Here is a 27,140-nt window from a genome sequence, read left to right as displayed (position 1 = left end):
CCCAAAGATTGTGTGAAAGTATGTTCATAGTGATACTGCCTATAATAGTAAAGACTGGAAACAATTTAAATGTCCAGTAGAGGAATATTTAAATTATCTATAATTTTAAAATAGAATATGAAGCACTCCTTTAAAAGAATGAGGTACATCTTGATAAACATGGAAAAGTATCTAAGATACAGTGATAAGTGTGGAGGGAGCACAAGGCATAATAATATGTATAGATAATTATGGCTTGTGTGCATGTATGTTTCTTACAGAACAGCTATAACATATTAATGTTTGCTTATGCAGGAAAAATTTCTGGAAGCATTAACAGTCATCCCTGGGAGTAGGATGATGGTGATAAGAAGAGTGACTCTTATTTTATCTTTCTACTGAAAAAAAAAAAAATGTTTTTGAGCCTGTGTTTGAAAGGCTGTGTTTTTTTTTTTTTTTTTTAATGTTTAAAGAGAGTGAGGATTAAATGGTTAAATGTTTTGTAAGGTGTGTTGGATGTGAAAAGTGATCTATAAACACCTACTATTTTTACTAAACAATAGAGTTGTGAGGCCTTTGTAACCTGAAGAAAGCATCATTTCAGCGTTTCTTCCTACTAGAGCATATGGTGGTTAAGACTATGGGGGATGAATGCCTTAGATCTGCCTCTCATGGAGTTGATATGCAGATCCTTTCAGTATTTCCCATTGCTCTTATGGTGGAAAGTTCCATAGAAAGGATTGGAAGGGCTCAGTGACATTGTTCCATCCAGTGTTTAAAACTATTGTCAGATATTCTTTTAAATAAAACTATTAGCCACATAGTGATTGCAAAACTTGATTGCTTTGAAGAGCGTTTGTTTACAGAGTTTGGTTTATTGTATTGCATGAAGAGTGCCTTTGACTAAGTGTAGCAAGATATCTCTTCTTACTGTCTGGGCAACAAGTTTGAAAATTAAAGGTATTATCTTGAGAGTTCTAGCCTAGCGTTTTACAGATTAACAGGAGACAGATTGTTGTGCTACTCTGGTACAGGCTTTTTGTTTTGTAACTCTTTAAAGTATTGGCTTTCTCCCTTTTAACACTCAGGAGATTAATTTACTATTTATTTCTCTAGATGAAGCCCTTAGAGAAAACATAAAAATACAGTTAGGTCTTCTGATTGGTATAATCATTCTTTCTTATGACTAGGTATTTCAAAAATAAAGTTATATACATTAATACTGTTATTTCAAAGCTTTTTTAAAAAAGGCAAAATCCCAGTAAGCACTGCAGATGTCATGTTACTACAAGATGACAATATGTAATTAACTGCCTGGAAAACAATGATGGTAAAGACTTCCTGAATGAAGTGGTGGTGTATAGGGGAAGTATATTTGTATTTTAAATTTCATTCATTCATCTACTTCTCATCCCAAATACAAACAAATACAACACTTTCGGTTATCAGAAGCTGATTGGCCAATTTATGGATGGTAACAGTAACAAAAATGGTGCTGTCCTGTTCACAAAGCACTTGTGTCTGTGTATCTTAATAAACCTGTGAGGTAAGCATTACCATCCCACTTTAAAGAAACAAGGGCTGGGACAGGGTAAGTGTTGCCCAGGGACAAAGTAGCTAGAATCTAGAACTTTCTGATGTCACATTCATTGCCATTTTATTTTTTTTTTAATTTTTATTTTTACTTTATTTTGCTGTATAATACTGTATTGGTTTTGCCATACATTTTAATATTGCCCACTTTAGCTGTTTTTCAGCTTGATGGAAGAGAGCACAGGGGTTTATCTCTAGTTCAACATTTTCATTTTCTCAGTTAATAAACTAAAATGCACAGTGGACTTTACCCTAAGGTTGCCAGATTGACTTCAAAGTCTGCTTGCTCCCTTCAGTGCACACAGAGCTTTCTTAATGACCTAAAGAAAAGCACATAGGTCTTTTGCCTATTAAGGGTTTTACCTTAGAGAAACAGTCAAAAGATAAGATTACATGGAAGATTTAGAAAAACAAAAAAAGTTTTTAATAAAAATGCAAAAATTTATGATAGTCCTACAATCTGATCTAAGATTCTTCACTGAAGACTCCAGCTCTCTGAGTTTATTTCTGAAGGCTTCCTCAATCTTTTTGTTAGCTCTCTTAAGCTTACAGAGCCATTAAGGCCAAAAGAGTAGATTTTTGTGCCAGGTACTCTTTTCAGTGCTTTATATCTTTCAACTTAATTAATCCTCACAATAACTTCATAAATTAGGTACTAATACTGAGCCACAGATTAAGTAGCAATTTCAAGTTCATAGCTAATAGTGGTTCTAGAATTCAAGCCCAGTCTGTTAAATTCTAAGGCCAGAATTTTTAACTGTTGAACTATACTACTTTGTAACAGGCAAGTTTGACCTTGGAGTACCAAATGAAGCAGGGCAAAGGCTAACAGAGTTTTCCCAAGAGAAATCACCGGTCATAGCAAACATCCTCTTCCAGCAACACAAGAGATGACTCTACACATGGACATCATCAGACGGTCAATACTGAAATCAGACTGATTATATTCTTCGCAGCCAAAGATGGAGAAGCTCTATACTGTCAGCAAAAACAATACTGGGAGCTGACTGTGGCTCAGATCATGAGCTCCTTGTTGCAAAATTTAGACTTAAACTGAAGAAAGTAGGGAAAACCACTAGGCCATTCAGGTATGATCTAAATTAAATCCCTTATGATTATACAGTAGAAGTGACAAATAGAATCAAGGGACTATTAGATCTGATAAAGTGCCTGAAGAACTATGGATGGAGCTTTGTATCATTGTACAGGTGGCAGTACCCAAAACCATCCCCAAGAAAAAGAAATTCAAGAAGGCAAAATGGTTGTCTGAGGAGGCCTTACAAATAGCTGAGAAAAGAAGAGAAGTGAAAGGCAAAGGAGGAAGGGAAAGGTATAACCAATTGAATCCTGAGTTCCAGAGAAATGGGAGATAAGAAAGCCTTGTTAAGTGAAGAGAAAAACAATATAATCGGAAAGACTAGAGATCACTTCAAGAAAATTAGAAAAAAAAAAAGAGAGGGCAAAAAAAAAAAGAAAATTAGAGATACGAAAGGAACATTTCATGCAAAGATGGGCATAATAATGGACAGAAAGGGTAAGGACCTAACAAAAGCAGAAAAGATTAAGAGGAGGTGGCAAGAATACACACAAGAACTGTACAAAAAAAGGTCTTAATGATCATGATGATGTGGCCACTCAACTAGAGCCAGACATTCTGGAGTGTGAAGTCAAGTGGACCTTAGGAAGAATTACTACAAACAAAGCTAGTGGAAGTGATGGAATTCCAGCTGAGCTATTTAAAATACCAAAAGATGATGCTGTTAAGTGTTGCACTCAATATGCCAGCAAATTTGGAAAACTCAACAGTGGCCACAGGACTGGAAAAGGTCAGTTTTCATTTCAATCCCAAAGAAGGTGAATGCCAAAGAATGTTCAAATTACTGCATAATTGGGCTCATTTCACATACTAGCAAAGTAATGTTCAAAATCCTTCAAACTAGGCTTCAACAGTGCCTGAATCGAGAACTTCCAGTTGTACAAGCAGGATTTAGAAAAGGCAGAGGAACCAGAGATCAAATGACAACTGTGCCTTTGACTGTATTTACAACAACCTGTGGAAAATTCTTAGAGATGAGAGTACCAGAACACCTTACCTGCCTCCTGAGAAACCTGTATGCAGGTCAAGAAGCAACTGAGCATGGCACAATGGACTGGTTGAAAACTGAGAAAAGAATACGTCAAGGCTGTATATTGTCACCCTGCTTATTTAACTTATATGCAGAGTATGTCATGCAAAATACTGGGCTGGATGACACAATCTGGGATCAAGATTGCTGGGAGAAACAACAGTAACCTCAGATATACAGATGACACCACCCAAATGACAGGAAGTGAAGCGTAGCTAAAGAGCCTCTTGATGAGAGTGAAAGTGGAGACTGAAAAAACTGGCTTAAAACTCAGCATTCAAAAACCTAAGATCATGGCATCTGGTCCTATCACTTCATGGCAAATAGATGGGAAAACAATGGAAACAGCGACAGACTTTATTTTCTTGGGCTCCAAGACCACTGCGGACAGTGACTGCAGCCATGAAATTAAAAGACGCTTGCTCCTTGGAAGAAAAGCTACGACAAACCTAGACAGCACATTGAAAAGCAGAGACATCACTTTGCCGACAAAGGACAAAGCTATTTTTCCAGTAGTCTTGTACGGATGTGAGAGTTGGAACATAAAGAAGGCTGAGTGCCGAAGAACTGATGGTTTCAAACTGGGGTGCTGGAGAAGACTCTTGAGAGTCCCTTGGACAGCAAGGAGATCAAACCAGTCAGTCAGTCCTAAAGGAAATAAACCCTAAATATTCATTGAGAGGGCTAATGCTGAAGCTGAAGCTGAAGCTCCAATACTTTGGCTACCTGATGCAAAGAGCCAACTCATTGGAAAAGACCCTGATGCTAGGAAGGATTGAGGGCAGAAGGGGGCGACAGAGGATGAGATGGTTGGATAGCATCATCAACTCAGTGGACATGCTGCTGCTGCTGCTAAGTCGCTTCAGTCGTGTCCAACTCTGTGCGACCCCATAGACGGCAGCCCACCAGGCTCCCCCATCCCTGAGAACACTGGAGTGGGTTGCCATTTCCTTCTCCAGTGCATGAAAGTGAAGTCACTCAGTCATGTCCAATTCTTAGCCACCCCATGGACTGTAGCCTACCAGGCTCCTCCGTCCATGGGATTTTCCAGGCAAGAGTACTGGAGTGGGATGCCATTAACTTGAGCAAACTCTGGGAGACTGGGAAGGACAGGGAAGCCTGGCATGCTACAGTCTATGAGGTCGCAGAGTTGGACACAACTGAACACTGAATGACAGTACTACTTTGAACTAAGTGACTGTGTTAAGTGGATTAAATCCATTTCTTAGAATCTCCAGATTGGATGAAATTCCTTTCCTAAGGTTCCCAACTCTCCCCAAAACAGATCTTGGGATATTTTCTTAGGGTTTTATTATCCCCTTTTACAGATGAAGTTAAGTGAGTTGGCCAGAATCTTATTCAGTGACTCTGTTAGAAGTAAATTTATGTCCTTTGGTTTCTAGCCCACAGTTTCTGAGATTATAAATTAACACTGTCACCTTTGAGCTCATTAGCTATTGTTAATTCAAGTGGTCCACCCATGTTGAAATTTTGTTACAGCAACAAAAGTATGTTTATATCCTTCACATTTCACCTTTGGGTCTTCCCTGGAGTACAGTTAGGTCACTATGCAAGTCCCTAGTTTTATACAGTTTTACAGTGTTTATACCTTATGACACATGAAGACATAGTAGTGGAGTATGTCTTAAAAGAGACATCTATTGCAATAAAATTTTTAAAGTGCTATTAATTATGAGTCTACAAAAAATTTAATTTGATCATTGCTAATGCTATCAAGAGCCAAGTTAACATTTTAGAATATTCATATTTCTGACCCTTGAGATGATAGGCAAATGACATGACCAAATTCATTTCATATCCACTAAACTCAAGCAGTAGTGTAAAGAAATACATCGATTTTTCTTCAGGGACTTTGTGTAGATGTTTTTCTTTTTTTTTTAGAGAAAGCCCCTTCTGACTTCATGTGGAGTAGAAAACTAGCTTAGTTTATTTCATGCTGCTCAATTTAATTTGGAATCATTTTTGAATTCCCAGATGCTTGGGTACAGAGCACTTCTCCCTGGAGCCTTGTTTCCTGACAGTGGAGAGTAAAGGATTAAATTGAGCTGAAACTAAACTGATTGACATTTTGACACTCTGCAGATTGTGAAAAGAAAGAGAATTTGTTCAACTTTTAGAAACAGTAGTAGGAAGGATTATTTCCTTAAAGGTACCTCAGTCTACAGAGATGATTTTTTTTTTTCTTAAAAACCAAGAGGCTTGTTCTAGCACTTTGCCAATTTTCTATATTACAGTTCAAAATGGGAATTTAACTTTGAAAAGCCTTTGAAGAGGCCTGGATGGGGGTGTTAAAACAGTCTCCTTCATTTGTTGAATGGGCACTGACAGGTCTTTTGAGGGAAAACAAAGGACTGTGCACTTCTGGGGTGTCACTATAGGAACCTATTTGTAAAAGACAAGTATACATATTTATGAAATCTTTATCTCTGTCGCTTTTAAATGCCAGATATATTAAGTGCTGCACTGAGTAAACATCTCCTGCTGACTTCTTTTCCTGACAGATACAGATGATTACCATGCCGTCATCCTTCCTAAACTGCATCACTTAATGTTGACTTCTCTGCTGCGTCATGAAAGGAACTGGACTCACCTTAACAGTGCTGTTCCAAACAGCCTGTTACTTTTTTTTTTTTTTTTAATCACTGCAGGAGGCTGTAATAAATTACAGCCTGGAAGAAGTTTCAAACTGGCAAGTTTGCCAGTTATTTAAAGCAATTTATTTTGGGGTGTATCAGCAGATTTTTTTTCTTACACTGCCATTTGGGTGCCTGCTGACACAGCCTGAATAAATCTTTCAAAATTTTTCCTTCCTAGAGATGGATGAAGATCATGATGCACTGGACTCCAAAGTCCAGACCTTTTATTAACTCTTCACTTGCCAGCTAGTTCCTAATTTAGGTATCTTTTTCCAGCATGAGTTTGCAATATCTGAAGTCCCTCAGTGCCTTGGTAGTAATTTTGTTTTATGGAAGGATTAACTTTCAAAAGAATGATTCTGATTGTAGACACAGAATTTATAGTTTAGATTATTTCATTACTAGTGTTTTGAAAATTGCCAAACTGCCCATTGGGAAAAGAGGTCTGAAGTTTTATATGAAACAAAGACTTATTTCTTCTTGATTCTAGCATATGCTCAGTAGTAAAGTGAGGTCTTCTTAATTTTAGTCTCTTATATTTCTAGTTTTTCTTATTTTTTTCTCATGAAAAAAATTCTTATAATAGTGAAGTCGCTTTTTAAAATTGTTAATTTTTGTCTCTGGAATTCTTATAGCATCTTATATTGATATATAGTTTAGTGAGGTATTCATAAAAGCTAAATATACCAATGCCCCAAAATACATATTCTGATCAGACAGTAAGGACAAGAGATAAGGGAGCTAACTTTTATTTACCGTGTGCCTGCAGGGGGGCCAGTCCCTTTTGTCAGCCACTACACACAGTGTGTAGGAGACAGAGAAAAGAGATTCTCCTTTTACAAAGAGCTGGTCCCTGTTCGGGTAAAAGGCATTGCTCAGTGAGTAGTTAGGAAAATCATAAAGCATCAAGGAATAGGTTTTAGTGGGAAGAGCCCTAGATCAGGAGTTATGAAACAGGAGTTCATATATAAGTTCCTATATGTCACTTACAAATCAGGTCATCTGGCTAGACTGTGAGTGTTCCCACATCTCTACAGTGAGGATATAATCTCTAGCTTGTCTTCTTCTCTAGATCATTGCACACAACAGTTCTCAATGCGGGCTGCACACTGGAATCACCCGGGAAGCTTTGAAAAATAGTCTTTTGGATCCCAGTTCAGTTCAGTCACTCAGTCGTATCCAACTCTTGCGACCCTGTGGACTGCAGCATGCCAGGCTTCTCTGTCCATCATCGACTCCTGGAGTTTGCTCAAACTCATGTCCATTGAGTCGATGATGCCATTCAACCATCTTATCCTCTGTTGTCCCCTTCTCCTCCTGTCTTTAATCTTTCCCAGCATCAGGGTCTTTTCCAATGAGTCAGTTGTTCGCATCAGGTGGCCATTGGCCCATCTGGATCCCAACCTTAAGAGATTTTGATTTGATTGGTCTAGGGTGCAGCCAGGCATTGGGATTTTTTAAATCTCCACAGGTGGATTCATATATGCAGTTAAGGCTGGGAATCCTTAGATTGTAAGATGGTTAGGAGAGCCCTTATACATTTATTTACAAGCATTAGCAGATGTTAATTGACATCTCATACACTAGTAAAGTAATGCTCAAAATTCTCCAAGCCAGGCTTCAGCAATACGTGAACCGTGAACTTCCTGATGTTCAAGCTGGTTTTAGAAAAGGCAGAGGAACCAGAGATCAAATTGCCAACATCTGCTGGATCATAGAAAAAGCAAGAGAGTTCCAGAAAAACATCTATTTCTGCTTTATTGACTATGCCAAAGCCTTTGACTGTGTGGATCACAATAAACTGTGGAAAATTCTGAAAGAGATGGGAATACCAGACCACTTGATCTGCCTCTTGAGAAATCTGTATGCAGGTCAGGAAGCAACAGTTAGAACTGGATATGGAACAACAGACTGGTTCCAGATAGGAAAAGGAGTACATCAAGGCTGTATATTGTCACCCTGCTGATTTAACTTATATGCAGAGTACATCATGAGAAACGGTGGGCTGGATGAAGCACAAGCTGGAATCAAGATTGCCGGGAGAAATATCAATCACCTCAGATATGCAGATGATACCACCCTTATGGCAGAAAGTGAAGAAGAACTAAAAAGCCTCTTGATGAAAGTGAAAGAGGATAGTGAAAAAGTTGGCTTAAAGCTCAACATTCAGAAAACGAAGATCATGGCATCTAGTCCCATCACTTCAAGGCAAATAGATGGGGAAACAGTGGAAACAGTGGCTGACTTTATTTTTCTGGGCTCCAAAATCACTGCAGATGGTGATTGCAGCCATGATATTAAAAGACACTTACTCCTTGGAAGGAAGGTTACGACCAACCTGCTGCTGCTTCTGCTGCTGCTAAGTCGCTTCAGACATCACTTTGTCAACAAAGGTCCGTCTAGTCAAGGCTATGGTTTTACCAGTGGTCATGTATGGATGTGAGAGTTGGACTATAAAGAAAGCTGAGCTCCGAAGAATTGATGCTTTTGAACTGTGGTGTTGGAGAAGACTCTTGAGAGTCCCTTGGACTGCAAGGAGATCCATCCAGTCCATCCTAAAGGAGATCAGTCCTGGGTGTTCACTGATAGGACTGATGTTGAAGCTGACACTCCAATACTTTGGACACCTGATGCGAAGAGCTGACTCATTTGAAAAGACCCTGATGCTGGGAAAGATTGAAGTCAGGAAGAGAAGGGGACAACAGAGGATGAAATGGTTGGATGGCATCATCGATTCAATGGACATGGGTTTGGGTGGACTCAGGGAGTTGGTGATGAACAGAGAGGCCTGGCATGCTGCGGTTCATGAGGTCGCAAAGAGTTGGACACAACTGAGCGACTGAACTGAACTGAATCGACATTGTAGATACTTTTTTCACATCAAAACTTCAACTGTTTTGCTTTAAAAAAAAAAAATTCAGTTAATCTCTGCGTCTTCCTAGCCCGTAGCACATAGGAAGCCATTGATAAATATGTGTTGCATTCTCGAGTGCACAGCCTTTTAAGTTTTAAGGTTATTTGAAAAATGGGATTTGTTTGCCATTCGTGTATAAAGCCGATTAAGAGACAGGACCTTTCTGTTGAAACATTCCAAAGAAATGCGAGCCTTTCTTGGCCATCCACACCCTATTCCGTACCCTCAATCTCAGGCTCGCTTCCCTCCTCCACGCAAGCCAAGGCGGCTTGGTACCGACCCTCGCTCCGCAGGTCCGGACGCCGGCTGCGGATCCGGCGTGTGCGACGAGCTCCGGGGCGGGGCTCCGGCGGACCCGACCCTCCGGCTCTCGGGACCGCCCCGCCGGCGCGCTCAGCCCCGCCCCGCCCCGCCCCGGACGCGAGTTGGGGTGGGCTGCTGGAGGCGCCCGGCCGCTGGGAGTCCGCGGCCGAGCCCCACGGCTGCGGCGGCTGTCTTTGCGAGACCCGGCGGGCCCAGCTCGGCCGCCGGGAGCCCGCACTGCCTGCGCTTCCAGTCCCGTGGAGCCCAACGCGAGCGCCTCGTGCCCGAGCCGGGCGGGGGCCAGGATGCGGAGCCGTGCGCCCTGAGCCGGCCCCATGACCCTGAGCACGTTGGCCCGCGAGAAGAAGGCGCCCCTCGCCTGCACCTGCAGCCTCGGTGGCCCCGACATGATCCCCTACTTCTCCGCCAACGCGGTCATCTCGCAGAACGCCATCAACCAGCTGTGAGTGCCGCGCGCCCTCCGCCCTCTGCGAACGGTCGCTCGGAAAGTTTGCTTTTCAGCAGCCGCTTTTCCCAGCAACTGGGAGCAAGCAAGGGTGAAATCGCACCCTGCTCGCTTGCAACTCCCGGGGCCCTCAGGGGCAGCGTAGTAGGGTGGAGATGTAGAGTAATTCTTGGAGGCGGAGTGTCCTGAGGGTGGGAAGGCGGACAGAAGAATCCTTTGGGAGAATTTCTGGTAAACTTTGAGAGGATCTGAAAGTGAGGTCGCCCCAGGGAAATTGTGATGACGGAGTGACAGCCGTTTGGCATTTTGGAGGCTCGGGCTAAAGCGGTCTGTAGCCTCTCAGCCGCCGGCCGGAAACGCTAGGACTCCCCTGTGGGTCCCGCTGGTGCTCAAGCTCCCGTGTTTGTTGTCTTGTTTCCTTGCTTCAAATAAGTTTGCTTGTGACCGTAGGTTTCTGTTGCAAGCCGTGCACACGAAGAAGGGCTGTTCATTTTTCACACTGTCTGGTTGTAGTCTGGAATTATTTGATAACGCTGGATTTTAGTAGTAGTTTGACTCTCTTTTTGTCTCCGCCAGTAGTAGTACGCGCTTACAACCGAAGCCTGCAGGCACACCTTCAGTCGCTAAAGTGCAAGATCCCGTTGCATCTTTAAATCATCACAGTTTTCAGAGTCTCTAGAATTGTTCCTCCCTTCCTTGGTGGTTTAGCTATTTCTGAGAACTGTGCTCAAGCTTGTGGTTAATCTCACCTCACATTTAAAAAAGGGCAAAATAGAGGAACTCCCATCTATTCAAGTTGCATCATTAAACTGGTTGAGAGGGTCAGGGTTACTTTTAGCTGGCAGCAGTTTGGTTTTTGTAGTGTGTTAGCTCTCACTCCGAATCACCTACTGAGGTTTTCCCAGACTCCTGGCACTTAAGCCACTTCTGTCTCCCACCAAGGTCAACCCTAAAGAACTTTTTAGTTTCACGTCCAACAGTAGAAACTTTGCATTATCCTTATATTAAAGGTCTCAAGAATAGCCTGTAAAGTGATTTCTGTGGTGGTGGTGGTTTAGTCGCTAAGTCGTCTCCGACCCTTTGCGACTCCATGAACTGTAGCCCGCCAGGTTCCTCTCTGTCCATGGGTTTTCCCAGGCAGGAATACTGGAGTGGGTTGCCATTTCCTTCTCCAGGGGAACTTCCAGACCCAGGGATCAAACCCTCATCTCCTGCTTGGCAGGCAGATTCTTTACCATTAAGTCAGATAATCTTAAAACTAATTTATTATTTTAACAGTTTCCTCTGTTACCAAATCAAATTTACATTTTAACTTTTCCATTTTGTGTTGGTTCCTGGTGGTGTACTGAAAAAAGCACACACCCAATATAGTGGTTTTACTGCTCTGTTATAAACTCTATACAATTAAATTAAATTAACTGTTTATTATTATTTTTTTAACCTTGTAGAGGGAGGAGGGCAGCATATGGGATCATAGTTCCCAGACCAGGGTTGTAACCAGTCCTCCCCTGCAGTGGAAGCCAGGTGTTTTAACCACTGGACCACCAGGGAAGTAAAAAGGAGGCAGGGGGAATGAATAATCTGAAAATGGGTAACCAATGGCAAAATAAGTGTGAGCAATACTTTAAAAATAAAAAAGATAATGGAAGCAACCCACATGTACATTAAGGGATACATGGATAAACATAATGTGGTCTGGGATACTACTGAATATTATTCAGCTGTAAAAAGGAAGGAAATTCTGACATATGCTACAACGTGGATGAGCTTTGAAGACATCATTCTGAGTGAAATAGGCCAGTGACAAAGTACAAGCACTGTATGATTCCACTTACATGAGGCACCTGAGCATAAGTAATCTGGTTGCCAGGGTCTGGAGGAAGAGAATGAGAAGTCTGTATCTAACGGGTACAGTTTCATTTGCGGAAGAAGAAAAAGTTATGGGGAAGGATGGTGGTGAGAGCTGCACAACAGAGTAAATATTTAATGGCACTGAACTGTACACTTAAAAATGGTTAAAATGGCAAATTTTATATATGGTTAACTACAGTTAAAAGATTAAACAATTTAAAAGGCAGAGCTTCTGAGCTTTGCAGGGGAAAGGAGTTTTGAATTTTGTTTAGGAGTTTTGAATCTAGTGTGCACGTTTTTTTTTCCTACTAATTAGTGTCTTGGGGTACATTTGACTTATTTTCTTAAACTGTAAAATGAAGACACTGTGGTTCTGACCCCAGAGGATCATAAAAGATTATGTGTGTGGTAGGTAACAATTTACAAATGATAAATTCCTGCACAGAAGAGTGGGTAAATTGAAGTTAAACAAAAACTAAACTGCTGCCATTCATTGGCCACTTGCCACGGTGCTGAGTTTAGTGTATATTATTATCTCATTTAATCATCACATCCACCCTATGAACTAATTTATTCTGTTTACAGATAATGAAGCTGAGGCTTTAAGTATTTGCTAATAAATGACAAAACTGCCCTTAGAATCGAGGTGTTTCCTAGGCCAGTGCTCAGAACCACTGTAGAAATGGTCTTCTGTCTTAGCAATTGCAAGGTTACTTTTAAGACCTATAGTCTTAGAAATTATCTTTAACTGCTGACATCTTCAACTTAGTAGTGAAAAACATATTTGTTCCACTTAGAGTTTTGCTGCTAAGGTAGGCAGTCTTCTCAATAATTCTCAGATTATTTATCTTTCATTTTTGTCTCTCTCTTGCCACTTTTTTTTTCTTGAGAGAGTCTTGCTAATGTTCACGTCTTCTAAAGTGTATTTATTAGTATTGCCTTAGCCATCGTGTTTAATTTACATTTATGGTGTTGCCCAGTCCATCATCATTTAAAAATCTTTAAAGACCATTACAAATAAAACCCTGAATTTTGTTAACTTAAACATGCACATTTTTGGTTCCTAACACAAAAGTTTTAAATTTGGGATCCATGGTTACTGAAGCTATGAACTGGCTTTAGAAGTTTAATGAACTCCTTGAGATGATATGGAAATATTGGGTAGATACATATATTTAAAAAAATCAGGTTCTCAAAGTGATGTGATCTCATAGAAGGTGAAGAATCTCCTTCCTAAAGAGAAGTATGGTCTCTGAGGCCTGGTTTAGTAAAAACTTAGTGATTGAGCGCCGAAGAATTGATGCTTTTGAATTGTGGTGTTGGAGAAGACTCTTGAGAGTCCCTTGGACTGCAAGGAGATCCAACCAGTTCATTCTGAAGGAGATCAGCCGTGGGATTTCTTTGGAGGGAATGATGCTAAAGCTGAAACTCCAGTACTTTGGCCACCTCATGCGAAGAGTTGATTCATTGGAAAAGACCCTGATGCTGGGAGGGATTGGGGGCAGGAGGAGAAGGGGATGACAGAGGATGAGATGGCTGGATGGCATCACTGACTCGATGGACGTGAGTCTGAGTGAACTCCGGGAGATGGTGATGGACAGGGAGGCCTGGCGTGCTGCGATTCATGGGGTCGCAAAGAGTTGGACACGACTGAGCGACTGAACTGAACTGAACTGAACTAGCTGCTGTGAGCATTTCCCTGTAGTGCCAGATATGTAAATAGCAGTGATGAATGGGAGCAACTAAAAGGTTAAGAGTTAATTAAGGTCCTTAAGTGAAGACCAAATTTTAATTGTCTGTTTGGGGGAGGGAGTACACCTGAGTTCTCTTAGCCCAGGGGTTCTCTTGTCTCTGCTGACGACCCACTCATAAGAGCTGTTCTTCCTTTTCTCATTGTTGCATTGGATTTGCTCTGGGTTTAGAAACCAAGTAAACTGTGTAACAAATCCTATGAGAATTGTGTCAGCATAAAAAGACCTCAAGAAGATCTTAGGGGCTTTCCTATGAAGAAAGTTAATGACCTTTAGAGGAGGGCCTTTGGGATAACCAGTTTGGTGATTTCACATGCTCTTTCTTATTTTTTCACTTTTAATTGTGGTATGTATATACATATAGGTGAAATTAGAGAATAGTGTGGGTATTACTGTGTTTATTGGGAATTCTATCGTTATAAAATTATGGCCTTTCCTTACCTTCATGTAAAACTCACCAAATATACTGTTATTTCTTAGGTGCTCAATGAAGAACATTAAGGAGTGATTGAATTAACTCCAGAAACAAAAAATAGTTACTGTTAGAAGTGTTCATCCTACTAGAAAAATATATGTGAGCAACCCAGAGCAGCATCTAATCAAACTTCAAGAGTGTGGGATCAGACTGCTCAAATGATCCTGAAATTCCATACCCTTGCAGAGTCTACACTCGGTTTCATATACAACAAAATGTAAACATCTGAAAAATACATGAGCCTATTTTTTTTTTTTTGAATCTGTGTTATTTTTAGAGAGCCAACATTCAATCTTTGAGAAGTGAATTTGCTAAGCAAGGGGCCAAGGTTTTTCTGGTGTTATTGTTACAAGCCAAACAAATAGCTTATCCACAAACAGGTGACTATTTTTGTGTCCTGAAAAGTTCAGGGAAGGATCAAGAACTAGTAGATAGAACACTGGCAAGGGCTATCATTAAAAGTGTTCCCATTATGAAAACCACTGATCAGAAGTCTGGAAACTTGAATGTTTGAGACATTGCTTGATTTGTTCATGAGGTGACCTTGAGCTTTTTATCCTTGACCCAAAATACTTGTATTTATTTACTTGGTTGCATATATGAGTTTGACTTCCTAGCTTCACATGAGTGCTTTCTGAAGCTTGAGCTCAGCAACAGAGAGCATATTGAGATAATTATCTAAAAGGTACCTTTCATAAAATTGAAAGACAGAAGCAGTTTTATTTTTTGTGTTTATAATACTAATGCTCTTTTAGTTCTGCAAGTGATTTCACACATGCTCTTCTCTGAACTTAAGCTTGTGTCAGAATCACCTGGATGGTTTATTAAAACACAGGTTGCTGCCCACACTCCCAGAGTTTCTGATTCTGTAGGTCTGGGGTGAGACTAGAAAATTTCAATTCCTAACAAGTTCCTAGAGGATGCTGGTGATGCTGATCCAGGGACCACACTTTGGGAACCACTGCCTTAAAGTATTCCCGTGAGGCAGATTGGGTAAGTCGTCATTCACACTTTGTAGAGTAAATAAACTGAAAAATCAAAATGATGAAGTGATTGGCACAGGGATTACATGATTTCTTCTTGGTAGAACTGAAACTAGAACCAGCATTTCCTGTCTCCAGATCTAGAACCCTTAACACTGCTCCACTCAAAGTCCTGATGCATATGTCTTTGTATCTATGTGGGAACGTTTCTTTAGATAAAATTCTAGCAGTGGAATTTCTGGGTCGGATGATATGTATGTGCTAAAATTTTTATACATGCTGCCAAGCTTTGCAGTTTGCTTTGCCAATTAGCTCTTACCAGCTTATATACCTGCATAGGTGTCTTCACCAACCCTGGTAATATTAATAATGATACTAGATAGCAGTTAATTTTCTACTGAGTTCTTACTGTGGACCAGGCATTGTTTTGAGCACCATGGATATTATCTCATTCTCTGTTCTTAACAATGTTGACTTAGGTGTTATCCTCAATTACAGATGAGAGGCACAGAGATGTTAAGTCATTTGCCTGAGATAATACAGCCAGGATGCAAACACAGGCAGCCTCAACCCAGGACCCCTGCTCTTAAACACTCCTCTATATTTCCCTTACTACTGAGGAGCTTTTTAGGATCCTTTTGTATTTTTATTGGTCTTGTGCATTTTTCTTCTGTGATTTGCATGTTTGAACCTTATTTTTTTATTGGTATTTTTTTTTCCTTTTTCATGTATTATTCTGTATATTCTGAATATGTTTAACAGTAATTTTCCTGACTCTAGTGCTTGTTTTTTCATTTTGTGTCTTGTATAAAAGTTTTTGACTTTTATATAGTAAAATCTGTCAATAATTTTCTTATGATTTTTCTATCTGACTTTTAAAAAAAACCCTTCCCATCCACTCCCAAGATTATAAAAGTACTCTTTTGTATTCTTCTAGTGTGTCTACCCTGTAAAAATATTTCACTTTTTAAAACTGGAATTTATCTTTACAGACAGACGTGGAGATAATGTGAGTCCAGTTCCGGATACCACAATAAAGTGAATGTGACACTAAAGCAAGTTACACAAATTGCTTGGTTTCCCAGTGCATACAAAAGTTATGTTTACACCATAGTCTACTAAGTGTGTAACAAAAAGCAGTACTAACCTTAATTATAAAATGCTTTATTTAAAAAAAAAAAAAGGCTAACCATCATCTGAGCCTTCAGCGAGTCTTGATGGTTTTGGTAGTGTAGGGTTTGAAATATTTCGAGAAATACCAAAATGTGACACCGAGACATGAAGTGAGCAAATGCTGTTGAAAAAATGGCACAAATAGACTTGCTCTGCATAGGGTTGCCACCAACCTTCCATTTTTTTTTTTAAAGTGATATCTGCAAAACGCAGTAAAGTGAAACACAATGAAACAAGATACGCTGTTTTTATTGTATGAAGTAGAGCTCTAACTTTACCTTTTTTCCAAATGGATAGTCATTGAGTCCAGTACCATTTATTTAGTCCAATCTCACTTCCCTGATTTGAAATGCTCTTCATATTACATATTAAAATATATATATTAAAACGTTTTCTCTCATACACCAATACCACACTTTTACTTAATATAGATTTAATAGACATTTTGGTATCTTGCATCACAAGGCCTGCCTCCGTGTGTGTGTGTGCTTTACTGTCTTAACTACCCTTGCTTATTTTCTAGATAAGTCTTAGAAACAACTTGGCAAATTCTACTTTTAAAAATCCTATTGGGATTTTGATTTAAATTGTACTGAACTAGTTTTGGGGAGAATTAACAGCTTTACAGAATGAGCCTTCCCAATGAATAATGTGATATGTGTTTATTTATTCACTTTTTTAAAATGCCGTTCATTTAAATTTTGCACTTTTCCTCATATAGTAGACATTTTTTATTAGATGTATTCATGGGTATTTGTTTATAAAGTTTTTGTTGTTCTTGTGAATAAGCTCTTCTTTCCCATGACTTTTTCTAATCAGTCCCTATAGGTGTGTAGTAAAACTGCTTTTTATATTTGCTTTTATATCAGACCACCTAGCTGAACTCTTGGTCCTTTTATCTAACATATTTTAGTTTATTTTCTTGACTTTACTGAATGGATGATTATATCATCTGTAAATGAGTTTTCTCTGAGTGTAACTCTTTGTTGCTTCAGCTTAGGCTCTAGTATGTTAAAGAGTAGCAATGCTCCTGGTCTTGTTTTCCATTGTAAAAGGGATGCTTTTTATGTTTTCTGAATAGATGTACTGTGTGCTATAAGTTCCAGCATAGATCACTTATCAAGCTGAGGGCATTTCCTACTATTCCTAATTTCAAATATGTTAAAATTAGATACAGATACTGAATTTGATTAGATGTTTTTGGCCCTCTATTGGAAGGATAACATTTCCCCCTTTCTTGGCAATGGAGTGACATAACTGAGTTGCGAAAGTTGAATCGTCCTTTAACGCTGTTTGCATTACTTGTTAACATACTGCTGGAATTGGTTTGCTTATACTTTTAAGATTTTTTCTCAGATATTTGTTGAATCTTTGGTGTTATCTTTGTCCAGCTGGTATATGATCTGTAGAATGATTTTCTCCCATCTTTTTCTAGCTCTAAAGCAGTTCTTTAGCAGCAGTTCTATACTTCAAAAGCCTAGAACCAAGAGGTCCTACTCTAAGTGTTATAATTGTATGAAACTGTTTTGCCTTTACATTTTTTAACTTCCTTGTTCTATTTAATAAGTGTCTTTATCATCTTTGCTACTTCTAAAATCTAGATTTCTCCTCTCAGAAATGGATAAAACATAGTTATAATAATTGATAATTCAGTTACTGAAGCCACACATTCATTTATGATTTAAGAGCTTTTTATCTCTGGTTGGTGGGCAAAGAGATTAATAATAATGTTGATAGTTTTTAAAGACATGAGATGTCTCTTTGATTTTAAATCAATACCATTTTCGTGATTGTTTCTGATCCTTAAATAGGTAGGTAATATAGCTTTAAAAGGTAAAATATTGTGTAAAGTGTGATCAATTAAGCTTGCATCAAGTGTATTAATCTCCTAGTGTTATGGTCTTCAAATACAAAGGAGAAGTTAATTTTCCATTGTCAGAGTAAAAGGTACATTTGTGTTTTTATTAGTAGTAATAAACTTTGTGTGACTTTACCCACACTTAGACTGCTTTGAAGTAAGTAGAGCAATAATTGGCTTGGAACAGAGCGGGAGGAAGCCCTCAACTTTGGCCACTAACTGCATAAAGAAGATGAGCAGGAATAGTGAGGTCGTGATGCACTCAAGTCAAGATTTCTTTGATAAAGTCTTAATGAATTTTTATTTTCTAAATTACTGTTCTTCAGATGGTGTGCTCACTTGTAATCACTCCTGAAATGGGGCAATTTCTGTAGATTTACAGAGAAACCATTGCCCAAAGCCAGATAATTAAGGATGTTGTCATTTTCTGGCTCCAAGAGCTGTTGGATCTTGGAGTAATAGAAGGGCTAAACTGCAGATCCTCTTGCTCTGTCCCTTCTTGGGCTTCTCCAGTAAATGTGAATCTTCTTAATTACCATATGTAAAATTGCCTTGGGGCTGGAGAATAGTGGTGTAGATGCTATCACACAATGTTTCTGAACTCCTACGTGTGTGCGTGCTCAGTCGTGTCTGGTTTTTCTTTGTGACCTGTAGCCCACCAGGCTCCTCTGTCCATGGGATTACCCATGCAAGAATACTGGAGTGGGTGGCCATTTCCTCCTCCAGAAGATCTTTCCCACCCAGGGATCGAAAGAACCACCATGTCTTGCATTGATCAGTGGATTCTTTACTACTGAACCACCTGGGAAGCCCTTCTGGATTACTAAGATGAAAGCAAATTAATAATAATAATTAATATCCTAACTACTTTCAGATAGAGTTAGCTTTGCAGTGTTAGAATTATACAGGATGTTGCTTCCACTAACGTAATTAGGTTTAACTTGAAGAAGTATGCTAAAAGCATCAAGGCGTTTTTAGGTGTTCCTGTGATTTGGAAAGGATGTAGTAAATGATTTATAAATAGATTGCTGCACACCAAAGGGCTTATTTGGGCTCACTTCCTTTTTGCAGGTTGTGGGAATTTGGCCACTCTTGTTTTCTGCATTAATCTGTTTTCAGAGGGCTGTGACCCTTCTTTTAGTCACCTGAGGGATTTGGCGTTAGTTGTGTGTCTGTTAAAACTACAGAATCCAGAGGCTTGAATTACTCTCCAATAAAGGGAAACCTCAGTGTTAGCCGGTACTAGAGTAGGTTTTTTTTTTTTTTTAATTGTAAGTTCGGTTTTTCAGTTATAGAAGACACAGAATTATTAGTTGTTGTTTTTTTTTATAATGACCTATTATGAAATGGTTCAAATTTTTGCTTATGTTTTTGGGGGGAGTAATATCTGCCTCGTTTCATTAGGGCTAGGGCTAGAGATAGTTAATAAGAAAGAAAAATAAAAATTTCAGTTATGATTGTTACTTTCATCATTTGTACTTAATGTTTACTGACAAAGATTCATGATCCATAACAGCATATTTCAAGCCCTAACAATTCTAATTGTGGACTTCACATTGCTTCTTCTGTGGTGTCTGTATTCTTAAAACTTAATGCCACAGACAGGCCTGTTTACAACCTAAGAAATGTCAACAAAAGGCTGAACAGGTTTATGAGCTTAGCTTCTTAGTTGCGTGTCTCATCTTTGTTCTTTAAATTTTGTATAATAAAAGCCAGTTGATCTTTATAAGGAGTAAATTGAATATGAGTATTTCTCATTTTTCTTCACTGATTTTAAATAAGTATCATTTATAACACAGAGCTCTTAAGAGAGATGTCATTTCTTTGGAACTCTTCTCTGTTCCAGGCATCTTTAAATTACTGTGTTTCTCTCAAAGTTAATATATCCAGTTCTTATGAACACCAAAAAAATTTTGATTTGCTATTATTATATCATCTTTATTTGGGGGGAAAATTTAGTTTGAGAAGTTGGAACATCTATGAGGTAATGTGAATTCTCAGTGTCAGTTTTTCTTCCTAGGAGGGGAATGAAATAGATTCTGACAGTGTATGAAACTGAACTTTTTGGTCATCCCTTTGACCAGACTTGGTGTAGATCATTTTATCAACCCCACCTCTGTGATGCTCATTCCTCCCCAGTGAAATTTCACACTCAATTCTTAAAGTGTCCCTTTCATTAAATATTCTATTTAGAAATTCTTGAAAGGTATCTTGGATCACTCATTCACTGTCTTGTCACTTGTTATTGTGGCTGGTAGTAATAGTCTGGTGTGTGGAATGAAACAGATCTGAATTTCAGTCAGTTTCACTACCTACAGGCTGAGTGACCTTCAGCTTATAACCACCATGAAACTTGGTTTCCTCACCAATAAAATGGAGCTTTTAGTGTCTATTAATATTAATTAATGTAGTTTGGGCTTCCCAAGTGGCACTAGTGGTAAAGAACTCACCTGCCAATGCAGAGGACATAAGAGACCAGGTTCGATCCCTGGGGCGGGAAGATCGCCTGGAGAAGGAAATGGCAACCCACTCCAGTATTCTTGCCTAGAGAATCCCATGGACAGAGGAGCCTGGCAGGCTACAGACCATGGGGTCGCAAAGAGTTGGACACGACCAAAGCAACTTAGCACGAAATGTAGTTAATTTAATTAAGTGTAATATTTATAAAGTACTGCAAACACTAAACACGCAGTAAATGACAGCTAATATGTTTGCCCTTTTGAACATGAACCAGAGTATAGGAGAAAGAATTAGAGTGGTATGACAGCCTGGTAGGAGAAATTCCATTGTTTGCATCATATTCTGGGCAAAGGGTGGGATATACAAAGAAATACAAGACATGGTTCCTGTGGCCAGGATACTCAGTCTGTTGAAAGATACAAGACAGATTAATTAAAGGATAAATAAGAACACAATTCAGCTAAGTGCCAGACGAATGGTGCAATTGGGGCTCTAAGTATTCAGAGGACAAAAAGTTATTGTAAGTGAGCCGATTAGTAAAGACTTTATGGTAGGATTTGACTTCTGACCTTAATTTCTGGCCCTCTTACATGTCTTGATTAGTATAAGCAGAGGTAAAGGGTACTTGAGCCGTGAGAGAAAAGGAAGACTGATGTAGCAGATGTCACAGCCATAAAGAGTCGGTGAATGACTGCTGTTAATCATTTGTGGTAGGAAGCAGAAATCCAGAAAGACTTTTGTAAAGACCGATCATGCTCTTTAGAAAATAGCTCTGAGCATATTTTGGATATATCATGTGGGCAGAATTTTAATCAAGTTTTTATCGAGTACCCACAGACTACACAGCACAGTAACCAGCATTTGCAGACTCTACATAGCTTATTTAGGAAGGCTGCCAATTTTACAAAGGCTGTTGTTGAATCAGTACCAGTGGCTGGGAGCGCACTGTGAAATCCCCACAGGCAGCAAGAGAACAGAAGTCATGAAACTATCTGCTAGTGGTTTTATGGTTAAAAAGAAAGGAAGAAGGGAAGAGGGGAGGAAAGAAACACATTCAAGTAACCCAAAGCAAAACCTCATTCCCTGCTTTCTCCAGGTGCTGAGCTCTAGATATGGTTACATCAGCACCATGTGGTAGGCAGGGTGGTTCCCATTGGCACAGAGAGAGGGCTTGTGATATTTACAGTGGTGTGAGCTATAGGGGGAAGGGTGTGCTGATTTTGTTCTTAATGGCTTGGCTACCAGTTTAATGGCCTTACTTAGCGTTCTATAAGCAATATACAGCTCCTTAGTTTTAAGTGTACATAGAAACCATCCTAGTGGACAGGGGGCTCTTTTACATGTATATGAATGAGCCTATGGCCAAACATCAATTAATAAAGGCCAAGTCTCATCACAAGGAAACATTTTTTCTGTTTCTTTAATTTTATATCTATACGAGATGATGGATGTTCACTAAACTTACTGTGATAATCATCTCATGGTTTATCTAAGTCCAGTCATCATGCTGTACAGTGTGTCAATCATATCACAATAAAACTGAAAACAAACAAACCAAAAACTAAAAAATAAAGACCAAGAACTGTATAAATGCCAGGTTACACAAGGCCCAAATTATGATAGTTTAGTAATATTGATTCAAAGAAGTGTTACTGCAGCTACTGAAAATTTAGCAGATTGTGCCTTGTTATACTCTCCTGCACTGAGAGAAACGGCAAACTGAGACTGTATATATTTCCATTTAGTGATTCTAACTAAATGAGTTTAAACCGAGTGTAATTTTTTTCCCCAAAGTTAAAGAAACACTGACGATTGTAGACTGGCTTGTTATGATCTCTCTATAGATTGAAATCCGTGGTCTTAGTCTTACTTTATTTCTTACCTCCTTGGAAATATATTTGAGCACATCTGTTGAGAACCTACCTTAGTCTTGGCTCTTAATGAGCCTGGGGCCTGTTCACTTTTGTGTCTCACCTGTGGTCCATCTCAGTTATGTTGGAAGTCCACTGTGCTCACACTGCTGGACGTCTTCATTGCCATTTTAGACACTTGGAGAAGTTCTCAGCAAGGCCATATGCCTTTTAGTCCGAAAATGATGATGTCGTAAGAATGTTTAGGATGCTTTTTAAAGAAATGACAACACCTAATCTCTCCCTCAATTAAAGTCAAAATCAACCAGAAAATATTGAATATCAGTGCTCTTCTTTATGGCAGTCTTGCAAGTCAATTTGGGGACATTTTTCAAAGGGAGAGTCTCTGCTTTAAAAACTTGCCTACCTTATGTGCTGTAAAGTTGATATCTCATTCTTTACCACCCACTCAGCTTAAAAGTGAACTTGTCCTGAGTGAGTGATTTTCTTAATGGAACTGGTCTTACTGGTACTTAAAATCAACAAAGCAAAAGTATTGGCTATTTTTTTAATATTGCAGATAATTCATGCTTATGATAGAAAAACCAGAAATCCTCCTCTCCCCAAAAAGCATTACCCTTATTCTTATTTTCCGAAGATGTTTACTGTTCTGTTAATATCCACAATTTTCTCTGTATTATATCCTTTAAAAAATGGGATTGTCTTCTATCTTCTGCTTTGTAATCTGTTTTGTTTTTTTTTCACTAAGCATATTGGGGACATCCTGCCATTGTCCTCAAATGCGTTTCTTTCATATCCTTTCTGAGAGTTATTTGTTTTCCATAGAACTGAATTCTGCCCTATTGTTGCACAGTTTGATTGTGTTCAGTTTTTTTGCAGTTATAAACAAAGCCTCACTGAATGAATATCCTTGTGTCTAAATCTTTGCACATATCCCTGAAGGAAATACCCTAAAATTCAATTCTGGGATTGCCAGACCAAAGGGTATACATATCTCTAGAACTTTTGGTACAGACTGCCAATTTGCTCACCAAAAATGTTGTACCTGTCTACAGTTTTAGTAATTGTACCTCCAGCAATTTAGGAATTCATTTTCATAGTTCTCCTGAAATAATAATAAGTAAAATCAAGGTAGAAGCAATTTTATCCTTCAATTCATCTGAACCAATTGAAGACACAGGAAAATTGATCCTTATTTGTCTTTCCTATCAGGAATCACTTTCATTCCCAGTCACTGATGGAAAATAATTTGTAAGGTATTTGAGTAGAACTTGCCAGAAGATGAAATAATAGTACATTGATAAGATGAGGGAAAAACTAATTATCCGTAGACGGTGTTGAATATATATGTAGTGTTTGTGAATTTAGGTTTGCGCCCTGTGTTGTTTTTTAAATTCTAAAATCATCACCATTTTTGATTTAGGGATTTTTGAGCCAAAAGATAACTGACTTTCTTAGGGTCCTGCAGCAAATTTACCTTGAACAGCATTTCATTGTTTTCTGTTTAGGAAGTGTTAAGTGGCATTGCGATTTCCTAAAGTTCTGTCTTACTAAGAATTGCTGCTGCTGCTGTTCATTTGCTCAGTCGTGTCCGAATCTTTGCAACCCCATGGACTCTAGCATGCGAGGTTTCCCTGTCCTTCACTATCTCCCCGAGTTTGCTCAGATGCATGTCAATGCTGCCATCCAGCCATTTAAAAAAATGATCATATATATATTAGTTTGTTAATGCTTGTAACTAAACTTGTGAAGTTAGAATTTCCTCATCTGGTTTGTAAAAGCCAGTGTATATTTCTCAAAGTTGGACAGAGAAACTTTTTAGGGAACAAGCCATTTAAAATCTTGAAAAAAAAGAAAGTTTTCATCTTTAAGGCTTTTTGAGTATTGAATATAGGAGAAAGGAGAAGAGTTGTATGCATTTTCTAAAGCTCTTAAAGAATCTTACTTTGAATGTCCGTGCAGATCTAAACAGTATCCAGAGGGGCTTCTGGCCGACTTAAAGAAAAAGAGACGGGAAGCAGAAAGGAATGTTAGAACGCAGGCCACACTTGCCTGCTGGATTCATTAGCATTGGTTGCCTGCCTCTGTTTGAAACTGAGCTCTCTCCTTAATGAAGGTGTGTGTTTAAATCACAGGCAGAGAAAGTTTTGGGGTGAAGTTTCACTGTTTTGTAGTAGCAGCAGTCCTGGACATGCTGCTGGAACACAGAGGATGAGTTCAGCACCTTCTCTACAGATAGTATCTCTGCCCACAGCTTGTCTCTTTTACATAGCGAGCCTTTGTTCACTGGAGAGTGGACGTCTGTGGGTTGGCCAGTCCAACTCCTGTCGGAGACTGAAGGTGACTGATAAGCAGTCCAAAGGTCACAATGGACCAGTATGGGGTCAGTCTGGCTTTAAGCGGAAAAAGGGAGGCATCAAAAATTGAATTGCCTTGTGGGAAACGTTCAGTTCATCAGCTTCAGCCTTTCAGCTTCAATCAGAGAAAAGCCACCAGCTGTCTCTCAGTCCGAAGGAGCAGGAAAGAAACAAAACGTTATTTAAAGGGTGTGATTTAATTGAACTGGATTGTGTTAGGGCTTTCACTCCAGAGATGATTTCTGTGGTGCTGTCACTCTGCTCTGCGTACTGTGAGGCAGCAGATAACCAGATCAAAAACTGAAGGTAGTCCGCAGTCACTCGGGTCTTTGGTTGGATTTCAGAATGAAACGTCACATGAGCTTCAGGTATTTCACTTGCTAACATCACCTTGTGGCCTGTTATGGGCCACAAAATAGGAAAGGCAAATAATATTTGCATTTCTAATTTGGTCTGCTGCTTTTTAATTAAATTGGCTTTTACTAGATATTTTGCTAATTTCAGAATTCAGATACTACAAATAGGTGATCACCAACCTAATTAAAAGTCTGCTACTACTGCTGCTAAGTCGCTTCAGTCGTGTCCAACTCTGTGCGACCCCACAGACGGCAGCCCACCAGGCTCCCCTGTCCCTGGGATTCTCCAGGCGAGAACACTGGAGTGGATTGCCATCTCCTTCTCCAGTGCAGGAAAGTGAAAAGTGAAAGTGAAGTAGCTTAGTCGTGTCCGACTCTTAGCGACCCCATGGACTGCGACCTACCAGGCTCCTCCATCCATGGGATTTTCCAGGCAAGAGTACTGGAGTGCGGTGCCATTGCCATCTCCAAATTAAAAGTCTACTTGTTAATAATTGTCCTTTAAGTTAGCAATGGTCTGTGTATGCATTCATTGAGGTTGTAAGCGATTGTCCTTGTCCTCTAGTCTAGTGGAAAGACTTCGAGCAGAACTAGCTACATAATTTGCAGGGCCCAGCAGCTAATGAAAATTGGGGGCCCCCCGTTCAAAAAGCATCAGAGCATTGAATCAAGTGCAAGGCCCTTTCAAGCACTGACCTAATGTGGCTGCACAAGTCACATATTCATGAAATGGGCTGTGACCTTGGATATGAAATTAAATAGACTCACAGTCAGAACTTGGCTACTTATTCCACTTGCTACCTGTTCTTTGCTACTAATTTGTGTCTTTCTAAACCTGTTTCGCTTTCCATTTTCTATCTTCCTTTTCTGTCTTTTCCTGTTCTGTTCCATCCTCACCAAAGTTGGAGAACTTGCAGAAAGAATTGGGAGTGCGTATACTCTGTCTGTAGTCCACGTGAACACATTCTGTGGTACTAGTTCCTTCCATTTTGCTGGTGAAACAAACAAGATTAGGATTTTCTCTAAGGGAAGGTAATCAATCTAACCAAAATTAAATATTCTGTGTTAAAGTGTAAAAAGTGCTTTCCTAATTAACATGTGATTCGAACAATTACACTTTTGAGGTAGCACCCCCTCACACACATTTTATATCAGTAGATCAGAAATGTAAGCTTCAGAGAGGTTGAGAGATTTTTTTCAAGTTCAGCCAGCTGATAAGTGAGATTCCAGTCCATCCCTTTTCATGTGGTGCTTCCTCACTACTTCATTCTGCCTCTGCAGTTCTACAAGACCAAGGGTTAGGTAATAGAGTAACTTACTTTCTCAAAATTGATCGGATTTACAGAATTTTCTGCCAGTTTTCCAAAAATAACTGCTGGGATATAATCATTAATATTTGCAACAAGTTTTTGCTTTTTTTTTATTGCCTATAACCCTTTGAAGTAATATTTTTGCGTCATTTTAAAGGAAAGACATTGACGTTCAAAGAGATTAAATGACTTGTTCAGGTTATGTAACTAATAAATTCAAGAGCAGTGACTAACATCCAAGTCCTCTTTATATCTCATGCTTTTTTACTGTGCTGTATTTGCCTCTGATTAATTTTGTATCTCTACTTGGTAAATACCTGTTCATTTATGTATTGATCACCTACAATGTTCTAGGCACTGGGAATGATCCAAAAAGACTAACTCTGAGCTTTTAGAACTTACATTCTAGAATGTAAATAAACTATTGTAAATAATCAGCTTATGATACAGTTTATAAAGAAAAAGTAAAGCAAAACAAAAAATGAAAAGTAACCTGGAAGGAGTGCTGCTTTAGAGAAAATGGTCAGTAAACTGATAAAATTTTTGAGCCACAAATTAAAGGGTAGACATTTGGTATAAATAAATAAAATCATTTCTTAGGTATGACAGGTAATCTAAATAAACAATATGAGGTGACTGTATTTATGAACATAATAG

At 39.1% G+C, this 27,140-nt stretch overlaps 1 protein-coding gene across 6 annotated transcripts in view; it reads left to right on the top strand.

Annotated features, from left to right (window-relative positions):
- Positions 1–27,140, top strand: part of SSH2 (slingshot protein phosphatase 2) — a 243,783-nt gene that overhangs the window by 130,244 nt on the left and 86,399 nt on the right. For 2 of the 6 annotated variants that reach the window (XM_060395298.1, XM_060395297.1), the window contains exon 1: positions 9,727–25,185. The exons of 3 other annotated variants lie outside the window; for them this stretch is intronic. In XM_060395298.1, the coding sequence (XP_060251281.1) occupies positions 25,163–25,185 (23 nt within the window). In that variant the 5' untranslated portion in view covers positions 9,727–25,162. Of the gene's footprint in view, positions 1–9,726; positions 25,186–27,140 lie in introns of those variants that run through there. One more of the 6 variants, XM_012185426.4, reaches the window with a different exon arrangement.

The sequence above is a fragment of the Ovis aries genome, chromosome 11, assembly GCF_016772045.2.
Source record: "Ovis aries strain OAR_USU_Benz2616 breed Rambouillet chromosome 11, ARS-UI_Ramb_v3.0, whole genome shotgun sequence".
Lineage (NCBI taxonomy): Eukaryota > Metazoa > Chordata > Mammalia > Artiodactyla > Bovidae > Ovis > Ovis aries.
Note: the sequence above shows the minus strand (reverse complement) of the source record. Positions and strands in the feature narration are given on the sequence as shown.